The sequence below is a fragment of the Phyllostomus hastatus genome, unplaced genomic scaffold (genome assembly GCF_019186645.2).
Source record: "Phyllostomus hastatus isolate PE091 unplaced genomic scaffold, TTU_PhHast_1.1 phas_scaffold_129, whole genome shotgun sequence".
NCBI classification, from domain to species: domain Eukaryota; kingdom Metazoa; phylum Chordata; class Mammalia; order Chiroptera; family Phyllostomidae; genus Phyllostomus; species Phyllostomus hastatus.
This window is the reverse complement of record NW_025334009.1, coordinates 32540310-32563897: the sequence shown is the minus strand read 5'-3', so window position 1 is coordinate 32563897 and position 23588 is coordinate 32540310. Positions and strand designations below refer to the sequence as shown.

Below are 23588 nucleotides of genomic sequence, written 5' to 3'. Positions count from 1 at the left end.
AATCTACACCGGATGGTTGTGAGGTAAGGATAAGAATATAAATCAAAGGAAAAGACTTGAGCCTCGAAATAAACCCTTACATTTATGGTCTACAGATTTTCCAACATGCCAAAATAATTCAATAAGGAAGAATAGTCATGTCAATAAACGGTACTGAGGCAAATATGAATTTACACTCTGACCTCATACCATATGCAAAAATTATCTCCAAAATAGATTAATAGATTATAAGGGACCCAAACCTAGAAAACACTATGAAAAAAAATTTACACAAAACCTTCATGACTTTGTATTGGGCACTATTCTTACATATAACAATAAAAGCATGATCCACAAAAGAAAATAGCTGGTAAATTGAACTTCAAAATTTAAAACATTTTGAACTTTGCTCTGGCTGGTGTGGCTCTGTTGCTGGGAGCTTCATCCCATAAACCAAAAGGTAGTAAGTTCAATTCCCTGTCAAGGCACATACCTGGGTTGCAGGTTTTGTCCCCAAGTTGGGGCACACATGAGAGGCAACTGATTGATGTTTCTCTCTGACATCAATGTTTCTCTCCCTCCCTTCCCTTCTCTCTAAAATCATTAGCATGTTCTCGGGTGAGACTTTAAAAAAAGAAAAACTTTTTATACTCCAAATGCCACCATTAAGAAATAAAAGACAAGCCCTAGAATAGGAGAAAATATTTGCAAATAATGTATCCAGTTAAAGGACTTAAACCCAGAATATATAAAGAACTCTTACAACTCAAAAATCTACTGTATTTTGCCATGTACAGTGTGTCCCCATGTATAATGTACACCCATGTTTTTGGCCCAAACTTTCAGGAAAAAAATTTTTCATTTTAACTTTTTAATGCAATTTTGTATTTATTTATATTTAGAAACAAAACCGATTATCATGTTCCAGGGTACTATTTTGCATACAGATATCATTAATGCTTTCTAGAGTTACACTTTTAATGTATAAACATAAATAAAAGAATTAAAAACATTTACATAGACACAGAATTAGAATTACCCATGTATAATGCATATCCTTATTTTTCCCTCAAAAATTTGGGCAATAAATATGCACACTACACACAATAAAATATGGTAATTATAAAAAGAACAAAAGATCCAAATACACATTTCAGCAAAGCAAATATACAAATGACTAACATGTACCTTAAAACATACTCATCATGATTAATCAGCAGGGAAATGCAAATTAAAACCACAGTGAGGCCTGACTGGTGTGGCTTAATTGGTTTGGGTAACAAAGCAAAAGGTCACTGGTTCGGTTCTCTGGTCAGGGCACATGCCTATGTTGCAGACCAGGTCACCAGTTGGGGGCATGCAAAAGGCAATTATTGATCATTGTTTCTCTCCTTCTCTTTCTCCACTCCTTCCCCTCTCTCTAAAAATAAAAAAATGATATCTTAAAAAAGAAACAGTGCAATATCAGTACACACTCCTAAAATGGCGATAATAAAAAAGACTGACAATGCTAAGTGTTGACAAGGTTGGCAAGAACTTGAAATGCTCAATACATTTCTTATAGTAATGTAAAACAGTACATTTTGGGAAAAAAATGGCAGTTTTTTTTTATTCTCACCTGAGGACATGCTTAGAGAAGGAAAGGGAAGGAGAGAGAGGGAGAGAAACATCAATTGGCTGCCTCCCACATGTGCCCTGACCATGGACCACACCAGCAACCCATGTCACACCAGCCAGAGCTTGGCAGTTTCTTAAAAAATTATATACAAGCTTAAAAGATCCACATTTAAATAAGATATATACTCTTGTGGGGAGGGGTTGAAGAAATGGGTTAAAGAGGTGAAAAGGTTTAAGAAGAACATTGTCAGTTATAAAAAGTCATGGGGCTGTGAAATACAGCATACAAAATATAGTCAATAATATTCTAATAACTATGCATGGTGTTAGATGGGTACTAGACTCAACCGGGGTGATTGCTTTGTGAGGCATATAAATATCTAATCTTTATGTTGTATACATGAAACTAACATAATATTTTATGTCAACTGTAATCGAAAAACAAATTTAAAAAATAAAGATACCCTCCCTGGCTGGCTGGCTAGGTTGGTTGGAGAGTCATCCTGTACATCAAAAGGTTGCAGATTTGATTCCCAGTCAGGGTACATACTTAGGTTGTGGATTTCATTTAAAAACAAAACAAAGATACTCACTCTTCAGTATCTGCCCAAGGGTAATGAAAACATATGTTCATACAAATAGTTATACACAAATATTCACAGTGGCATTTTTGTTTGAACAGTACAACTATTGTATTGTATAAATTTGTAATCACACATATTCTTAAATAAATAATAACAAAGTATACGATTATAATGTAACTGTCCATAGAGAGCTGGTATGTCTCCTTCATAGTAACAGTTACACATTTTCTACCCTGCCAGCCTCCTCATCACAAAGCCCCTTTTTAATTTATAGTTTACAGTATCTGATTCTTGCTTTATTGTTTGTACCATTAACTCGAGTTCATCTTCTTGTCCAGTAACTTATAAAACATTCTTTATTTCACTTTTGCCCCCCGCCTGACCAGCACTAGGTAGGTAATCTGCCTGATGGACCTCTGCCATCCCCTAAAGCAAACATAATCAATCTGCTTTTCGGCCTAGTATAACTTTCTTGTTCCTGCTCCCTAATGCCTATGAAAGCTGGCATTTTGCACAACTCCTTGCAGTTCTTTCTTTTCATTACTGAATTCTACCAAATAGTTATTTGTACTTTTTATCCCCCTTCATCTTTTCTACCCATACCCTAACCCCCACTTCCCTCTGGCAACTATCAATTTGTTCTGTTTTTATATGTCTGTTTTGTTTGCTTGTTCATTTGTTTTGCTTTTTAGACTCCACATATGAGATCACATGGTATTTGTCTTTCTTTATCTGATTTATCCCACTTAGCATAGTAGTAGCGTCTTGGTCCATCCATGTTGTCACATGGCAAAATTTCATTCTTTTCAATACAATATTCCATTGTATGTATGTGTGTATATGTGTATGTGTGTATATATAAATATATATATTTCTCATATCCTTTTTATGATTCATCTATCGATAAACACCTAGGTTGCTTTCAAATCTTGGCTGTTGTAAATAATGCTGCAATAAACACAGGGGTGCATTTATCTTTTTGAATTCGTGTTTTCATTCCCTTCAGACATATTACCAGAAATGGAACTGCTAGGTCATATGGTAGTTCTATTTTTAAGTTTTTGAGGAATCTCCATACTGTTTTCCATAGTGACTACAATAGTTTACCATCCCACCAACAGTGCATGAGGGTTCCCTTTTCTTCACATCATTGCCAACACTCACTATTTGTTGAATTCTTAATAATAGCCATTCTGAAGATGTGAAGTGGTACCTCATTGTGGTTTTGATTTTCACTTCCCACAAAATTATCATATCCATATAACAGAATATCATTCATCAATAAAAAGGAATGAACCACTGACACAGAGTATAATATGACTGAACTTCAACAAACATTATGCGAAGTGAAAAGAGTCAGATGCAGAAACTGTAGCGAGCGAGCTGACAGTGGTTGCCTTTAGTTGGGCAGGCACTGACTGCAAAGAGGCAGGAGGGATCTTTTTGGAAGGAAAGGTTCTGAAACTGGGTTGTGGCAATGGTTACACAACTCTATAAATTTATTAAAAATCATTGAACTGTATTCTTACAACAGATTAATTTTTATGGTATGTACTGGGTTAGCCAAACAATTAGTTTAGTTTTTTCCATAAAATAAAAGATACATTTTTAATTTTCACCAATAACTTTATTGATTTGGATATTTTGAATATGTCAGCTATCTCTTACCTGGTATAACGTTGATTGTTCTCAATTAGTATCTCAATTTGATCACTGTCAACTTCAACTGGTGGACAGGACCACGGAGTATATCGTCCAGTAAGAAATCTCCAGCTCAAAACTTTACAAACTATTTTTTTAAGATTCTATTTATTTATTTTTAGAGAGAGGGGAAGGGAGGAAGAGTGGGAGAGAAACATTGATGTGTGAGAGATACAATGATCTGTTGCCTCTCAAATACCCCAGCTGCAGACTCAGCCTGCAACCCAGGCATGTGCCCAGACTGGGAATTGAACAACTTATCAGTTCACAGGCTGGCACTCAATCCACTGAGCCACACCAACCCGGGCACAAATCACTTTTGACACATTTAATCAGTCACAGCACCTTCCCCATATACTGTACAAATCTTTTTTTTGCATTTCAGTTGCGTTTTTACCTTTCTTGAAATAAGAAAGCATGATATGCCAAAAATGCTGCGCATTTTCTTCCATTTTCAATATTAAAATGGCTTCACAAAAATTCACCAATTTTGATAAGATTTTTTTATATGCACACTGATATGACAGCTGTCACAATACAATCTAACAAAATTGTTTTGAATGAAGTTAAAGACAACTAAGCACTATTAGAGCCATCTTACAGAAAAAGCCAAGCTAACTTTCTGGCCAACCCAATAAATTATATGTCAATAAAGCTGTTTTAAAAAAAATATCAAGGTCATGAAGGACAAAAAAACCCTGAGGAACTGCTCCAGATTAAAGGAGATTAAAGAGATATGCCAATTAGGGGCAGAACTTAATACTGGACTGGATCCTAGTCAGTGAGGGAAAAAATAGCTGTAGTGAGCTTTATTAGGGTCATTTGATGAAATCTGAATAAGGACCATGGATAAGAATAATACTGGTGAATCAATGTTAAGTTTCCTGATTTTTATTATTATACCCTGATTTTACAAGAGTATGTCCTTTCTCAGGAAACATACAATGAAGGTTTTAAGAGATAAAGGAGGCACAATCTCCAGTTTATTCTCATATGTTTCAGAAAAATATAACATGTAAATATGTACATATGGAGAGAGAATGATAGAGCAAATGGGCACAATGTAAATAACTAACGAATCTAGGTCCTGAACATATGGGAATGCTTCATACTATTTTTGTAATTTTTCCGTAATGTTTGGAGTTATATCAAAATAAGGTTACAAAAAATAATAAAAATAACAGTATAGGCGAGAAGAAGTGGGTGGAGGTGTGAATATGACAAGCAGCACTAGCAAGCAATTAATTAAGCAATGTGGATCTTAAAGTTGCTAAAGCCTAATCCCTAGGGGGTGGGGAAGAAACCCCAACTGCCCCAGATGAGTTAAACTAGATGATATTCTAACATGTGGCAGTTTACTGCCACTTCTCCTACGGCCACTCTAGCTTTCCTTCCTTTCTAACACAGGCATGACTTCCAGACTCGGAGCCAAAGTAGGCCTTCCAGGCCTAAACTGTTCTAGCCAAGCCACCCCAAAAACTAATTCTCCCCAGAGGGTTACCCCAGAAGTTCAAGTTTAAAGATTAAAAAGTAGGTTTAAGATCTACAAAGTGGCTTCTCAACTAACACAAGTGCTCCCACAACTAGCAGAATATCTTACACAAAATAAACACACATTTTTCTCACTGATCACAAAGGGCAGTAGCCAAGGATAAAAACTCTCATAAGCCTGCAGGCCAGGGCATGACGAACAGCTGCCCTGATTATAAACAATGTCTGTCTGTCTCCTTCCTTCCTTCTCCTTCTTTCCTCCCCTCCCTGGAAATGCTGATCTGTCCCTTTTCTCAAGTTTCCATCTGGCAGTCTCTCTCTCCCTCTCCCCAATCTCCCTTACTACATCTCTCACAGTTTACTTCCTACTATAAAAATCACATTTATTTCTGTGTTTCTTTTCATTTCTTTCCCTTTAATTTAGTCATGTATACCTGAAATGATATTCACCAAATAGTTCTAAATAGTAGGATTTGGGGGATTTCTTTCTTCTTTGTAGTATAGCTTGAACTTTGTATAATGACCTTTTTATGTTTTAACCAAAAAATAAAAAGCACTGCACTTTTTAAATTCCCAATTCTAGCAAATCGGTTCATTTGAACCTTTTATATTCTCTCACCCTTGCTTTTGAAAAAATATAGATTCTGAATTTTGTTTTCCCCTATGAGTGGCCCTCTACGGGAAAATTAAAAAACCTCCCTACATACTCTCTCTCTTGCTTTTCATACACCCTTCATGCCACTGCTGGTGACACAGAAGAAGCCACAGAACGGACACAATGGTGCAGAGGACAATGAAATATAGAAAAGCTCTGATCAGGACACAGCTGAGAGAACTGAGCCCTGTGTTTTTTTTCCTTTCTATTCTCTATTGACAGGTTTCTCACCAGAAAGATGTCTGCGTAACCAGCCAAAGACTCCACTCCCTCTTGGATCCGTGCTCCCCCAGAGTCATTCAGTCCAATCACTGGAGCCCCCACCATCATGGCCTGGTCCATGATCTGAGACGGTGGAGAAATCTTTTGTGAGACAACTGATCCTGTTATCGACAACAGCATTTACAAAGCACCACAGTGTTTTCTGGACAATGTTCTGAGAGCACTTTTCAAAAACAGAGTAACCCTGGCTTTATTCCCCATGATGACTGGGTAGATTCATAGAAGATAGAGAACCAGATATTTAAAGGGCTAAAGACCCCCAAACATGCAAGAGCCAAAGTACCTCCCCTTGGCAGGGGATAAGACTGCTCATGGCAGCCCTTTCCAGAGCGACAAGCCCAGGCTATAGCCATGTGCCACACAATGACATCTCAGTCAGAGATGGGTCACATACACAACAGTGGTGCCAGGAGATTATAATGAAGCTGAAAAATTCCTATTGCCTAGTGATGTCATCATTTTCTTAATTTGATAGCACAATGCATTATGTGTTTTGTGGTGGTGCTGGTGTAAATAAACCTACTCAGCCGCCAGTCCTATGAAAGTATAGCACGTACGGTACATAACACTTGATAATGAGTGACTATGTCACTGACTTACATATTTACTATACTACACTTATTATTTTAGAGTGTACTCTTATTTTTTAAAGAGTTTGCTGTAAAACAGTATGCTGTGTTATACCAGCAGCAGCTTCATACAAACATCTTGTGTTTACTGCATCTCTTGATTATATCATTTTCTCTTGTTCTTGATTTAATCTCATGTTGTTTTATATAGCAACATGCTATGCAGACTTGTAGCCTCAGGGCAACAGGTCATATCATATAGCACAAGTGGCAAACACAAGGCCTGAAGGCCGAATCTAGCCCTCCACCTTGTTTCATCTGGCCCGACACCTTGTTTCTACCCTGTGGCAGCACCAAGCTCCTTGCCCCTAGTTAAAGAGTAGTTACATTTATATAGCCCTAAAATGACATTCGGCCCTTTGAAGGCAACCATGAGGCTGATGTGGCCCCTGGTGAAAATGAGTTCAACACCCCTGTCATATAGCCTAGGTGTGTAGTAGGCTCTACCACCTAGATTTGCATAAGTACACTCTGATGTTTGCCCAACAATAAAATTGCCAAACAATGCACTTCTCAGAACATACCCCTATTGTTAAGTGGCATGTGACTGTAGTATTTTTGGCAGCCAGTTTTGTTGTCAGTTACTCTTTTAAAAGAACAGATAGTAGACAAAATGGCAAAGAAGTATTTTCATGCAAGTAAATGTGGACCCATCTGTTAACCTGAGGATAGACCCAGGCCTGCTTTTATTTCTGAGATGGATTTTCCTCATGGGTCAATAGTTAACAGCCTAATGAGCAATATTCCTAATGGCCACTGACAGTTTACAAAGTACTTTCACTTCCATTATCTCATTTCACAATCATAACAGAAGCAGTAATAGGGAAAAATTAGAAGGTTTAAAAGTTAAGTGATTGGGTCAACGTCTCAGGAGTAATTAATGACAGGACCGTGTTGAAAATCCAGGTGTTCCACTACACAGGAAAGCCCTGCCTTGCTACTAATAGTCAACTCTACTTTTAACCCCAAAATTCTCCAAATATGACCTCTGCTTTTATTCGTCTCCAGAGCATCTCATCTCTAGTAGTGTTATTAAAATACCATCACATAATCCTTTCACTGCTCTTTATCTTTTAGCACCTAGACTCCCCATCGAGACCATGGGTTCTTTACCTGGGGTCCTCAGAACCCCAAAGCATCTGTGAATAGATTTTAGGGAGTCCATGAACGTGGATGGGAAAAAATTCACATCTTTACCTTTATTAATCCAATCTTTAGTATTTCCTTCAATTATGGACACAGGCAAAAAAAAAAAACCCACATAACTATTAGAAATACCTGTGACTTGTCATTAATAGTAGTCACAGATATTTCTGTGTCACATTAAAGTTGTTGCAAATATCATGAAATATAATTTTCATGCATACCTATTTGAAATTATAGCACTTTAGATCCACTGCCAAGCCCTGTATTTAATGCATTAATAAAGAAGCACATATATTACAAATGTAATTTTTTTAAATATGGTTAATCCTTTGTAGTCCTGCCTATTTTATTTTAAGCATGTAAAAAAACAACAACAACAACAACAAAATGAGAGTCTAGGCATCACCAGCCTGCTGAAGACATCCATAGTAGAAAAAATGTTAAAAACTCCTGTCCTGGACTGAAGGCACCACTTCTTAAGTACCTCTGCCCCACCTGCACATACTCAATTCAGTGTCTTTCACCCCAAACCAACATGCACTATGTAACTGAGGAAAGTACTGGGTACATTGTTTATAAGTATTAAATACTTACTTTGCAGATCTTTTGGGCATGTGCTCCCGACAGACTGCCTCCAAAAACTGTAAAATCCTAAAAAGAAAACAAATCAAGAAAAAAAATATGACTAGCTAGAGATGAAGAGCCAGTAGAAGGAGGAAACAGAAAATTCATAGGCAGCCTGGGCCGGGTAGCTCAATTAATTAGAGCCAAGGTTTCGGGGTCCATCCCAGGTCAGGGCACATACGAGAATCAACCAATGATTGCATAAATAAGTGAATAACAATTGACATTTCTCTCTACCTCTCTTTCTCTCTTTCTCTTCCTCTCTCTGTAAAATCAATCAATATTTTTATAAAGATTTAATTCATAAATCTTTAATTCATAAAGATTTTAAAGTATTTTCAGAAGTTAAAAAAATGTTAAGTCTGATTTTATAAATTATTCCACAGAACAGTGAATATCTTAAAGGAAGTTTATGTATTGTCAAGAGCAAAAGACCTAGTCTTTGCTCTACAAAAATAATTTCTACAAAAATAATTTGTAGCTCAGAAGGAAATGAAAATTTTCATGCAAACTACAAAAATCAGATTGTATGGATGTCAAACAGTCAGGCATTACCATTACTAGGAAACATTTGCTGTTTTGACACAGGAGGTGAAAAGTATATCAAAGCCCTCACTGCTTCCTCTTGCTTGTGGATTTTCATTACCTTCTGATGTGAAGGGATTGTTGTAAAAATTACCTCCTTCCTAAACACCCCTACCCCTGCCAAAGAAAGTGGGGAATTAAAAACAGATTCAGCACATGAGGGCAAAACAAGGGAGAGGAAACAACAGAAGAGAAACTGAACAAATTGGAGGAGAACTGAAAGTACAAGAGTATCTGACTTGAAGCAAATAGAAACTTATACACCTGCAGAGTGAGTAAACACAAGGAAAGGATAATCCAGGAACCCTGGAAAGTGAAGGGGGCGGGGGAGAAAAACAAATTAATAGAAAGTCTGTGTTAGGAGCAGTTAAATCCCACTGGGCCTCTCCTTCACTTTGAGAGGAGAAAGGTTTATTCTCTAAAGAAACTTAACCAGAGGGACTCTGGTCTCACAATCACCAGCAGCCAACAAAGGCAAAAATGAAGCTGAAGACAAGTGAAATTAGGAGCCTGTACACTAAATGATGAACCTACAATGGCCCCTTCTTTTCCCTTACTCCTCTCCCCACAAAACACACCTACAGCCAATTATCAGGCCAAAGACTGAGGCTGTTTTTCTGAAAAACAAACAAACAAACAAACAAACAAAAAACAGAAGCTCCCCAGGAAAGAGGCCTACCGATATTAACATTTTGGAGATCATTACTAAAAAGCTGGCTTGTCACTCTCCACCCTCATTATCCTTGAGGGCCTATTTTAAATGCCCTATTTTCCCTAAAACTTTTCTCAATCCTAGATGTGAGCTTCCCTTGTCCTGAGCCCACAGCACCTGCCCAGACCCTCTCTCACCCTATCTGTAATCACTTCTGTTCTCACCCACTCTCTCTACAAAATGATTAGCTTGTTCAGGACAGGAACTCTGTCTCAGTCACCACCACCCGCTCTCCCACCGCTCCTTACTTCATGGGCATGAGAGGTGCTCAAAAGTAATAATTTGATAAATTTTTGTATCTACATAATAGTTAGGAGAACACTGCATCCACAATGCACAACTTTCTTTATTCTAAGTATCATTAATAGTTCCTTCTGGCACTGGCTGGTATGGCTCCATTGATTGGTCCACTGTCAGGGCACAGGCCTAGGCTGCAGGTTCAATTCCCAATTGGGGCACGTATGGGAGGCAGCCAGTCAATGTTTCTCTGTTTCTCTGTTTCTCTCCCTTTCTCTCTCTCTCTCTCTCTCTCTCTCTCAAAATCGGTAAACATTTTTTAAAAATAGTTCCTTCTATACAAGTTTTTGCCTAGTTCTCATAAATTATACATACACACACAGACATGATTCCTTCTAGTTAAGTATTTGGTAGACCCATTTAAAACAGTTTTAAAACATTTTGAAGGTAACTTAGTTAACAAATGAGTATTGTCTATATACAATACATTTAAAATTAGCCACATATAATTATTGTGCTATAATATCCAGAAAACATTTTAGTTTCCTAAACAAGTTCTATTATAAGTATTAGACCTAAAGTCTAATACTTATCCTGGATATGTATAATTATACATATACTTCTACCTCTCAGAAGGAGAGAAAAAAATCAAACACAAAATAGCAACTATATGTTTTTTGTGTTTGTTTTCTGTTGCTGCTGTAACAAATTACCATAAATTCAGTGGCTTGAGACAACATAAATTGATTGCCCTATAGTTCTGTAATTTAAAAGTATTACATGGGTGTCACTGGGTTAAAATCTAGGCTAGCAGGGAGGGCTATGCTCCTTTCTGGAGGCTTCAGGGAATAATCTGTTTTCTTGCCTTTTCCAGCTTTTACACATCTGCATTCCTTCACTCATGACCCACCCCACCTTTCTCCACCTTCTAAGCCAGTGATGGCAGGTCAAGTCATTCTCACATCTCCTCCGCCTCTCTCTGCCACTTTTAAGGATCCTTGTGATCACACTAGGCACACCTGGGTAACCCAGGCTACTCTATTTTATTAGTTTTAATCCTCACCAAGGATATGTTTGTTTGTTTTTTTAATTGATTTTAGAGAGAGAGCAAGCAGGGAAGAGAAACAGAAACATCTCTCAGCTGTCTCTCATACATGTCCAACCCTTGGCCCCTGGGAAACCTGAAACCTAGGTATGTGCCCTGATCAGGAATTGAATCTTTCAATGCAGGGGACGATGTTCCAACCAACTGAGCCACCTGGTCAGAGCCATGCTACTCTATTTTAAGGTCAGCTGATTGGCAACATTAATTCCACAGGCAAGTTTAATTATCCTTTGCCATGTAAGGTAACATAATCACAGGTTTCAGGGATTAAGACTTGGACATCTTTGGGGGCCATTACTCTGCCAACTACATTCTACTATGATCTTAGAGTGAAGAAACTGTACCTGTTTGGAGTCAGCCTGATAAAACATGCTTGAACACTTTCATGAAAGCTCAAAATCAGGGCCCGTGTTTCTGAGAGTCAAGCACCCTCTGCCCAGGCTACAATACATTAAGGTCTCTCAGGTCCACGCACCCTGCCCAGAACACAGCTGCCCAGAACACAGCTGCCCTCCAGACACACAACCAACCTGCCAAGACTTAAGTGCTTAGATTCTGTCTCCCTCAGGAAAAACACATAATATGATACTGTGAACGTATCCACTGAAAAAAAGAAAATAAATCCCTCATCTGCCCCAACCTACATGTAAGTTGTCACTCCCCCACACTATTTTCTTCTCACATATTTTGCTCCTGGCTCTGCCCTCAAGGAACAGCCCACCTCCTGGAGTTATGAAATACCTGACTGAAGACATAAACCAATCTTCCGTTGATTCGGCCCCGTCCAGTAACCACACTGTCTCCGGGAAACTACCAGAAAAATAAAATAATAAAATATAAATAAATAAAGGTTAAAATACATAAGTGTTTCTTTTAACAAACTTAGCAATTGTGCCCCAATGAAAGATGCCCTCCAAAAAAGCACCCCAAATTCTTTAAAATTCAATATGAATTAGGAGCACAAAGAAATCTCCTTTCCAGCCCTGGCTGGCGTAGCTCAGTGGATTGAGCGTGGGCTGCGAACCAAAGTGTCGCAGGTTTGATTCCCAGTCAGGGCACATGCCTGGGTTGTGGGCCACGGCCCCCAGCAACCATACATTGATGTTTCTCTCTCTTTCTCCCTCCCTTCCCTCTCTAAAAATAAATGAATAAATAAAATCTTAAAAAAAAAAAAAAGAAATCTCCTTTCCCCCCTCAAGTCTGCAACAGCAAGCACGGGGATACTGCTTTAACAGAAATGAAGGGTGCTGTAGTCTTAGGCCTCATCCTCCTTCCTAAAAGCAGGATAATTAAGAGACCCTCTAGTGTTGTTACTACCAAATGCTCACAGGCACTAGAAGGACATATTTAAAAACATGGCAACTTCTACAAAGCCTCACACCCCACCCACAAGCCTTAAAAAGGCAAACCCATCATTTTGCTTGGAATCTTGGCAATCACTGTGTGGCCCATAATAGCCCAAGTGGAGCCAGCTGGTTTGGTGCCAAGTTTACAACTCTTTGGTTACAAACAGTGTATATGCAGAACTGAAAAAAAACTGACCAAAGTGAGTCCAAAGAATTTTGCACACTCATGGAGAACACCCAATCGAAGGAAGAAGTATCAGTGACTCTGACCTAAAAAAATCCAAGGTATACACTTAAAGTGTATCAAAGAGGCACAAGTGGTCAGCCTTTAGGAGTCTCTGGTGACTAGACAGACCAGAACTCAACTAAAAGACTCTCTCAGCCTTTCCTTCCAAGTTTGTCATTTTATACCTGCAAGAACTCTGAACTCACAACCAGAGCCCTGGGAGCAGAGCCAGAGTCACACTGAACGAGGTATGAGCAGTCCACTCACATTCCTTCATCTGCAGACAAAGGTAAGTGGAGGCCACAGTAGTGCCTCTTCAGAGGCACTCTTGCATTCCAGGGCCCCAAAACATGAAAATTTTTCAATGTATCCTGAGTCTCAGAAGGATTTCATTAGTCCAGTGCTAGGGTGTCAAATTCATTTTCACTAGCCTCACTCATCAGCCTCATGGTTGCTTTCAAAAGGCTGAATGTAATTTTAGCTACTCTTTAACAGTTAAGTGAGAGCTCAGCACTGCCTCCAAATAGAAACAAGGTGCTGGCCGCATATAACAAGGTAGAAGGCTGAATTTGGCCTGCAGGCCTTGTGTTTGTTACCTGTGGTCTAGTGGTTAGGCCAGGAGAGCAATATCAGGAAAAGTACAGCTTGGAGGCTCACAACACCATTGGGAACAGATACCTTATTCTTATCAGCAGCCATTCCAAAATCTGCACATCTGTGTTCCACAAACATGTCGCTCTCAACAAAACTGTCAGGGTCCAGCAAGAGACTGATCCGCTCTCTGGCTGTTAGCTTTCCCTAAAATGCAACAAAAATCATTCAGTGATGTCATCACAAAGTCAGTAAGCAAGGAGGGCAAGAGGAACTGGTTTTGCCCCTTCACCCCATGTGAAAGCCTCTATTCCACCAACCTGCCCAAGAGACAGGAGTTATCAGAAGACTTCAACTAGTTAGAAAATCAGGGTAGACAGGGTACCTCAGGAGCCACCAACTGTGGAAAGCAAATAAGTAAGTAGAAGGTGGAAAAGGTGGCAAAGAGAAGTGGGGATAAGGAGAGCCTGACCCTGGAACAAGATAACTAGTTCCACAAATACTTACTGTAGACCTAAAGAGCAATATTAAAAATAATGGAGAAACAGGAGGCAAAAAACTAAAGCAGGTTTAGTGGAGTCTGAGGCTACACCTCTAGATTCACAGGCTTCTTCTTGGGAACTCCACAGAAATTCACATCACTAGGGTCCAGTCCCAAGAACACTTCCAGGACTACTTTCTGGTTCTTCTCCTGCCACCATTATAGGCTTCTCCCTACTAACCTACTTTAAGGGCCCTGTTTAAGGACTCTACTCTTGACAATGATGCTATGATACACCAACAACCCCACAGCAGGGAGTGGCTGAGAAGAAAAGGAGTGGGACAGAGAGTACTAAAGTACTCACTTGAGCCCTGATCAAATGGTTCATTTGGTTGGAGTGTCATCCCATATACCAAAAGGTTGTAGGTTCAATTCCCAGTCAGGGCACATACCTACGCTGCAGGTTTGATTCCCAGTTGGGGTGCATATGGGAGGCAACTGATCAATGTTTCTCTCCCTCCCTACCTCTTTCTCTCTCCTTCTCCTTCCTCCCTCCCTCTCTCTAAAATCAATAAGCATATCCTTGGTAAGATTTTTTAAAAAAGAACTCACTTGAGAGAAATTTTTAAAAAATGCCTCTTACACAGGACGAGGTTGGAGCCCTCAACCTATCAAGAGCCTCTATTGCCAAGGCTCCCAAGCCTTTGGATCATGCCCAATATTCAGGTCCACCATCCACTCCCCCGCCGCCCTCCTCCAAAAACACCTCAGATTGGCTGTGTTTTTCTCCCTGAAGAAAGTAGCCAAAGCCAGTGAGGTCATGTTAAAACAGGCAATCCTACACACTGTTGTGTAAAGTAGAAGTTTTCGGGAAAGCAATTTGGCAATATATAGATGAGTGTTAAAATATTCACCTTTTGACCCTGTAATTCCATTTCTGGGAATCTATCCCAGGGAAGTAGTCCAAAAATATTTTAAAAGGTGGTGAAGTGAGGACTTTTATCGAGTCAGCCTCCTGACTAAGTCTGGAAGCTGCATCTAAACCCAGTAGGACCTGCCTACTGGAAAGGACGGGTGATGTTCCAGGGAGAAACTGAGCAAGAGCACCAACAGAAAGAGTCCCCGGGAGCTCTGCCTGGGCCTTTCCCTCTGGATCTAAAATTTCCTCACCCCAGACACAGCCACCCAGAGGAGGGAGGGAAAGCACTCCTGGCACCACACACTATCAACCTATTTACATCTCATTCCCCAAAGTCAAAAAGAAACTGTCACCTGTAGACCTTTGTCAAATGAGGATTTTACAACATCTAAATCAACATTCAATTTAGACTTAAAGGGTTGGTTCCAATCTCCTCACTGAAGATCCCAGCCTTTCACCCTAGTCACCTCCTGCACACTTGTGAGCTGCACCTCAGTGCCCTTCACCTCCAAGAATTTCACTTCTGCACTGCATCCAGCAAATCGATCCAGACTCACATGTGTCAGGGACGCAAGTCCCAGGTAGCCAACCCATTTGGGCCTATTTCCTCTGCTACTAAATGGCTCACCAAACATATCTCCATCATCACCTGGGCGGTGCGTAACAGTGCTTCAGATGCTCACTCCCGCTAAACATGTATACTAACATAAATACTCCCAGAAAAACCACCTGCTTTGGACGCATGCCTCTTTCCTAACCGGCAGGTCGATGCACGCTGACACCCTGAGACCCTAAAGGGGTTTAGCTGGTGTTCTGGAGGCACGGTTCCACAAGCACACTGCATGTTCCACACCCTACCACATCCGGGGTTAACGTGCAAGTTTGCCTATGTTAGTTTACCCGCCATATGCCTTGGTTTTACTGCTTCCATAATGGAGCAAGAACCATTCTTTTATGGGGCATGAGAAGAGTAAGAAGAATTTTTTAAAATTAAGTGCTTATCATTGCTTCACTATCTCTATTCTAGCAACGAGATTGTTAAGGGAGTATTATTACCATCTTCTGTTTAGAATAAATTGACTCCTAAAGATTAGTAACTTGTCCAAAAGTTTATAGCTGTTAATTGGTAAGCCAGCTGGAGCCCAGCCAGGTCCGTCTAAAATTCCCAACGTAAAGCAGAAAGTGATAAAGCACAACAGTGCTTTCTTCCTATTACTGGCCTCTTGGGGGTAAGCAACAAGTTCTCAAGGTGAACAATCTCGCCCCCGCCCCCACCCCTCCCCTCCGCAGCTTTGTGCGGATTGGTCGGGAGGTCTCGGGCGCCGCAAGCCGGGCACACTGTGATGGGTCGCGAACGCCAGGGCGGGAGGGGTTCGGTCCCGCCCCCCACCCCCGCACCTACTCGCTTGTGCTGAGCGTCAATGCGGCGCTGGCCCCCTCCCATCAGAGCGGTACGGCGCTTGTCTTCTATGCGTTGGTTAACGGACACTGGCTGGCTGCACTGGCTGCGGGCGGCGACGCGGAAACTGCTCACCACAAAGCTGAGCCTTGCTCCAGCCGCCAGCACGCGAATTGCCGCCGCCATATTTGCTCTGGCGGCGCCCCCCGGACCGGATCACTTAAGTACGCTTGTGCGTGTAGCGTGAGCACACTGAGGTCTGCGCTTGCGCAACGTCGGATGTGAGTCTGTGGACTGGAAAGCTGAGTTTGCTTGGGAAGAAGGCCTCGAATTCCAGATCCCAGGCTGCTCTGCAGCGTCACCCAGAGAACTGGGAGTGGTTTCCGGATCTTGTACCCTCGTTGTTGCACACAGAAGATGACCGTGGTCTTTGCTATTCTCGGACCCTAGACCTCTAGTTTTCTCATCCCACTTGCTCCAGAAAATAAGTAAATAATGAATTAACCAACATTTATTGAACGCTGGACCAAGTGTATGGCTTTAAGCACTTGAATTAGCTTATTGTCCTGATTTCACAGATAAGATCAATGAAATACAGAGAGGTAGAGTGAGTTGATCAAGACTAAAGAGGTGGTGGAGCCAGAATTCAAAAACACATGTATGTGTATGTGTCACTTATTGAGTACAGGGCTCTTAACCTCTAGTGAGTGGTTCTCAAAGTGTGGGCCCAGCAGTTTCAGCATAACCCAGGAGGGAGTTGGAAATGCAAACTTGGAAATTCCCAGACTCCGCACCAGACCTACTAAATTGGAAATTCTAGGGGTGCAGCCAGGAATTAGTTTCAACAGATGACTGACCTCTAGATGATTTTGATGCTTTCTGAGTTTCACAATCATTTCTCAGGGATTTAGGGCCGAACTATTGGGAGCTTGTTCATATATTTCCCCAACAAAAAGGCAGGTCTTCGAGGCAAAAAATAAAATGTGTATTTCACATTTTTAGCCCCAGAAAACTGCTAAAGGTGATCATTATCCCCTCTGAACTCCGGCTCATAACCAGGGCCTTCATAAAGTCTAAACTTTGGCCTAGGACTTCAATATTAATGCAGTTCAACTCAGCAAACATTTTTGAGTACCTATTATGTGCTAAGAACTATCTACCAGTACTTACTATGCTTCTAGGAATGGGTCATGTAGCTAATTTAGGGACACCAAGGGTCCAAAGCCTGGAGTCATATATCTGGACAAACCCCACCTGCATCTGCTTGACTGCATAGTGGGTACTGTTTGCTCTGCATTTGGGTCCCTGCTTAAGGACACAAGACTGGCCTGGTAGCAATGGGCAGAATTTGGGCAAGGCTAGGTGTGTCAAGGAGAGTATCTCCGAGAAGGTAACCACATGCTAGGGAACACGAGCAGTGTGAGCAAAGGCCTGGCACATTCAGGTTCACACAGACACAATTGTATCCCCAGCTTCTGAAGGAACAGTGGTAAATGAGACTGGAAAGCCATAATGGAGTTAAGATTGTGAAGAATTTTACCATGTTCAGAAATTGGGACTTGTTTGGGCTGGAGGCAGTGGGACTCTTTTGTCCTGAAGTGCTGTGCAGATCCTCTCCAATGGCATATCTCACACCATATTAAGATTGTTTAGCTCTCTTCTCAGGTAGATTTCCAAGCCAGAGGGCAGGGACCATGGCTGGCTCACTCACCACTGTAGCCCCTGCACTTGGAACAAGTTCCAACATATAGGAGGCCTTCAGAATGTATTTGTGGAATTGAATTGAGCTAGCAAACAGGCAATTGCATGTGGTTCTGGAGGTTTTCTGCTACAAATATGCATCCTCTTCTACACCTATGATACCTGGTTCAGGTGTCATCTCCTCAAAACAGTCTACCCTGGTCCCCTCTCTGCTTAGACGAGGGTAAGTATTGCTTCCTCAGGGAAACAAGGATTTTTTTTTCTTAACTTTGAAAGCCCAACACAAGAGAGATCCATAAATGACTAGTCAATGGAACTTAGTGCCCCTCCTATCTAGTTCACTCCGCCTGCCCTTCTTCCTCATCCTGCCATTTTTCCTCCTCACTGTGCTAGTGCCCTACCTATGGGTACTCCATACATAGTTCTATATACCTATAATATTATTCTTCTCACCTCAGGTGCAAGTCCCAGCCTGGAGTGGGTGGGAGTTGAAGTAGGGTTGAATTATCCAGTCAAGGCCCTCCAGAATCCCATGCCCTGGGATATTTTGCCATTCATAGGCCCTCCTCCTGGGTTGCTATGTTTGAGTTTTTCTCCATTTTGAGACAGGAGTCACTCTGATCTGGCAATTCTATCCCAGTCAGTGACCACTGTCAGAAAGAAGGGGTGCAATGGAAGGAAGAAGTAAATTTGGGAGAGTATGTTGGTGTGTATCTTCTGAGAAGCTACCAAGAGGGGAAGAAAAGATGAAAGAAATCAATTAGGGGAAACCACCTGGGAAAGTCTGGGGGCACTTAGATTACGATGCAAGTCTGACACCCAGTCAAGGAGACGCAGAAGGAAGTAAGGTTTGGCAGCTTCATAGACTACTGTGCTGGCTGAAGGAAAGTTCGGCAAGGTTGTCGAGGAGTCTTGGACCCACAATGTGCCTGTTCCGGCTCAGCTGAGAGCAGCCCTTGAGTGGTGTGACCCCCGTGAAAATCTGACAATGAATTTCAGAGCCAACAGATGGGACTCTGAAGCAATTACACTTAGTGCAATTCAGGTGTCTTCTTTCAGAGAGTGTTGGGTGGTTAGGAGTAAAAGGTGTGAAACAGAGGAAATTTTGGAAAGTGATTGCCATCATGTGAGGAAAAAGGATTTTTAAGATATTTCTCGTGCATTCTGAATGTACATCTCCCCTTAGTGTTTTATTTTAAAAACTGAAGGGAAAAAATGAAGTACTGTAAATTCACTTTTGTGTGTGTGTGTGCTGGACTGTGTTTCTCTGACTATGTAATTGAGTCACAAAAACCCTGACTTAAATTCCAGCTAAAATTGTTATTAAAAACTGGAACCCTGTGTCCCCCAGACCATACACATTTTCCAGGCCATCTTGGAAAATCCTCCTCTTTTCTGACTTCTTGTGTTCTGTGGGCAATGAGCAGGGTTGACCTGTCCCTTTTTCCAGAGGCACTTCCAGACCATTCTTCCACCATGCTGGGAGGCTCTTGCTGGGCTGCTCTTCCTCATGCATCTTCCTTTAAGGTTTTTGCCATCTTTTGTTATCACCCTTTCAGCATTCCCTGACCTTTACAATTCACCTTCCTCTCACTTCTGAGATGTTCATGTTAGCTTTCCCCCCCTTTCCCTGCTGTATTATTCAGGGTTCTCTAGAGAAACAGACCATTAGTATATAGAGAGAGATTTATTATAGCGATTGGCTCACATGGTAATGGAAACTGAGAAGTCCCATGATCCACTGTCTACAAGCTGGAGAATTATGAAAGCCTATGGTGTGATTCAGTCTAAGTCCAACGGTCTAAGAAAGGAGGGCTGAAGGGTTAATCATGTAAGTTTGGATCTGAGTCCTAAAGCCCTAGAACCAGAAGCATGTATGTCCAAGGCCAGGATAAGATGGATGTCTCAGCTCAAGTAGAGAGTAGGAATTCGGCCTTCCTCCTCCTTTTTGTTCTGTTCAAGCCCTCAGTGGATTGATAATGTACACCTGCATTGGCAAGGGTGAGGCTTTTTACCCTGTCTACTAAATCAAATACTAATCTCTTCCAGAGACACCCTGACAGACATACCAAAAAAAGTTTTACCAGCTATCTGGGCATCTATTAGCCCAACCAAACTGACACAAAACCAACCATCACATATGCCTTCTCAGGAAGACCATCCAGGCTTCATGCTGATATTCTGACTTCTTGGCCTCAAAATGCCTCAGCTTCCTCAACATGAAAGGCTTTCAACTCTCTTCCACTTCACCTACCCACATGCTGGGCCTTATAATCACTAAGAATTGCTCCATTTCCAGGAGCTGAAACCTGGCAGTTCTCTCTACCACCTCCTTTCCCACACTCTTTCTTATACTGCCTCTTGTCCATGCCCTCAATATAAATGTTCAATTCCTTCAGTGTAAATATTTAATTTCTGCCTACTATAGCATTCTGGCCTCTCTAGACCCCTATATTTCCATCAATATCTCCATGCTAAGGCCCAGTCCTGGGTCACCCCTCCTTTTGGATCACTCCAATTCTGTTCACAAACTACCTACAGTTGCTGGCAGAAGTCACAGAAATCATACCAGGAGTGTTGGTCTCCTAGAGCTACTATAATATATTACCACAAAACTGTTCCTTAAAACAACAATAATTTATGCTCTTAGTTCTGGAGGCCTTGAGTCCAAAACCAAGTGTTGGCAGAGCCATTCTCCTTTCAAAGGCTCTAGGGGAGGATTTTGTCTTGCCTCTCCCAGCTGCTGGTGCTTCCTGGTGTTCCATGGCATGTGGCAGTATAACTTCAATCTATGCCTCAGTCTTCACATGGCCTCTTCCCAGTGTCTCCCTGTTTGTGTTCTGCCTCTCCTTCTTCTTATTAAGGTACCAGTCTTTGGATTTAGAGCCCACCCTAAGCATAGGATAACCTGTTCTGGAGATCATTAACTTGATTACATGTGCAAGACTCTCCAAATAAGGTCACATTTGCAGACACAAGGGATTAGGGCTTGAAGATTTTTATTTGGGGATACAATTCAATACATTATACTAGATCACTGCATAGTCTCACTGTTCCTTGATATTCCAATCTCTGCATGTCCAAACCTCATACGTCTAATTCCAAACACCATTTCTTCCTAAAGCATTTCCACAATTTCCCATTACAAGCAGCCTCTTCTTTCTCTAAATTCCCATCTGCTTTGTGTTCCTCATTTATAGTTTTTGTCAATGTCTACCTTTTATTGGAGCTATCTATGTATGTGAGCATTACATTTTCTCTGGTTACCTGAGTTGCAGAAAGTGCCACCCAAGTATCTCATCAGTAGACCACTTTTGACTCGTTGGTGTCACTAGAATCATTTATGTTGCTCCTGCTACTGCTGAACATGCTACCCTGACCCTCCACCCTAAGGGTCCTTTTGTCTTTTTCAGCCAAAAAAGCCTTAGTGGTTCTTAGTGATTCTTCTTTCCTAACCAGTTCCCTGTCTTTCTTCCTCTTAGATTCTTCTTTTCCCCAGTCATCTGCTCAGCAGCCTGCTTTATTTTTACTTCCACTTCCCAGTCTCCCACGTTGGTCAGCCCTGTAAAGTCCAGTTCTGTTTCTCAGACCACCAGTCACTTTCTATTCTCTCTTCTACCAGTTTAGTCCTTCATTTGAGGCTTTCCCCTAACCTCCCCATCTGGCCCACTAGATATCCTTAACTTTCTCCAAGAATACTCCCTTCACTTCTTGCTTTTCCTGATGGCATTAATTCCCTTCCTTCTAATACCCAACACATTTTCTTTTCTTTCTTTCTTTTTTTTTGGGGGGGGGGAGGGTAGGGTAGAACATTCTTAAGAGAAATATAACATGATAAAAAATTAACAAAGTTTCAAGTTATAAGGTACACTGTGTCAACTAACAAGAATTTTCCCAAACTTGTGGGTATGTAATTCTATTTTTTAATATTTTTCTTTATTTATTTTAGAGAAAGAAGAAGAGAGGGAGAGAAACATCAATGTGTGGTTGCCTCTTGCGTGCCCCCTACTGAGGACCTGGCCCACAACCCAGGCATGTGCCCTGACTGGGAATTGAACCAGCAACCCTTTGGTTTGCAGGCCGGCACTCAATCCACTGAGCCACACCAACCAGGGCTGGTTATGTAATTTAATATGAAGGGACTCCTCTGTAGGAAGTTTGACCTCTATCTATTTTGATAGATAAGTGAGAATGTAATAACCACATAGAATGCATGTTTTTTACCTCTCCTAAAGAGAAATAGTGATGTGGAACTTGAGACTCAGGATGAATATTGTCTAGGTACAAAGAGAAAGGTTTCCATTAGAGTTTGTGTCTTAGACCAATTCTTGATGCTAGCTATATCTCCATAATCTATCTTCGTAACACCTGGACAAATTATATTGAAGAAATTCTTGAATTCATCCATCTACGCTTCTGCAAGTCATCTGTTATTTTTATTAATAGTCTGTCCTGTGCCTCCTGGAGATGTATAAGGTGTTGCTTTCCAAAACACGTGTCCAACATGTGAGCAAGTAACAATCTCTAAAGTTTCTGCATATCTCCAAATCCTAAAAGAAACTTATAGGTTTTCTCTCTCCAAATATCCATGCCATCATCATACATTCCAATTTCCTGAAAGTAATCTCTGTCTATTGAAAAAAGGCCTCCTGCCCATTTTAGGTGTTCTGACAAGAAAAGTCTGATTACCTTTCCTTTTACCCTTTTCTCTTTGGGGAACAGGTTACCAGTGAAAACTGAGCTTCTCATTGAATCCACCATAAGTCACATCAGAATCTGCCATGTACTCAAAAGTATCATCACTGATTACATCAATGATAGGACATACTACCGTTTTCCTGTCTTGATTGATCCTAGCTTAAAAAGATTCTAGCCATCCCACTGTGCACTCACAGTGGGCATCTAAGAAAGTGATCACCGGCCTTTAGACACAGCGGCTCCTTTTATTCTAGCTCTGATCAATCCAGAATGTTGTTCCATTTGATTTACATGAACTGGTACGTTTAATTTTTTCACATAACTCTCCAGAGGTGTTCTCAAAAAGTCTCTTTCACTGGCCTCATCTACGAGGACAATTTCTTCTAGCATGTGTCTTGATGAGCAATCAATGACAGTATGGACAGTTCACAGACGTGTGCTCCCAGCCTCATTGTGGGACATAATCACTGCACTTGTAGGAAGAGTATCAGGATACACCTTTGTTTTACACCCCTCTAACCCAACAATCCTCTCACTTGCCATTAAATTGAACTGATTGATTTTAAACATCTCTTTCATCTTTCTTGATCCTTTTTAGTGATAAGGAATGGTTTCCCCATTTCTCCAAGACCTTCATGAGGCTTCTGTGCTGGCTATAGAACATCCCCAACAGGAAGTCCTCTCTCTTTTGCTTCATCACATTTGTTGCATTCACTGAAGTAAAGCATCAGGAACATATCCAACAGCACCCAAATCAGGGAGGTAACTAGGGCCACCTTACAATATGCAAATTTTCTCATGGCACTTTAAGTCAAATGCAAAATTTTAAAATACATATATATATAAATACATATATAGATATAAAGATCATGAAATTTTT

General features: G+C 40.9%; 1 protein-coding gene and 1 pseudogene across 2 annotated transcripts in view; both read right to left on the bottom strand.

Moving 5' to 3' along the window:
- Nucleotides 1-16605, bottom strand: part of PCCB (propionyl-CoA carboxylase subunit beta) — a 72871-nt gene extending 56266 nt beyond the window's left edge. Inside the window, exons 1-5 of one of the 2 annotated variants that reach the window (XM_045857263.1) lie at nt 16313-16598; nt 13598-13717; nt 12089-12157; nt 8679-8735; nt 6259-6372 (exon numbers count right to left, since the gene is read on the bottom strand). In XM_045857263.1, the coding sequence (XP_045713219.1) occupies nt 6259-6372; nt 8679-8735; nt 12089-12157; nt 13598-13717; nt 16313-16495 (543 nt within the window). In that variant the 5' untranslated portion in view covers nt 16496-16598. Of the gene's footprint in view, nt 1-6258; nt 6373-8678; nt 8736-12088; nt 12158-13597; nt 13718-16312 lie in introns of both variants that reach the window. The other variant, XM_045857264.1, reaches the window with a different exon arrangement.
- Nucleotides 16606-22387: 5782 nt separating this feature from the next.
- Nucleotides 22388-23508, bottom strand: LOC123830413 (annotated as a pseudogene).
- Between the last annotated feature and the right edge of the window lie 80 nt (nt 23509-23588).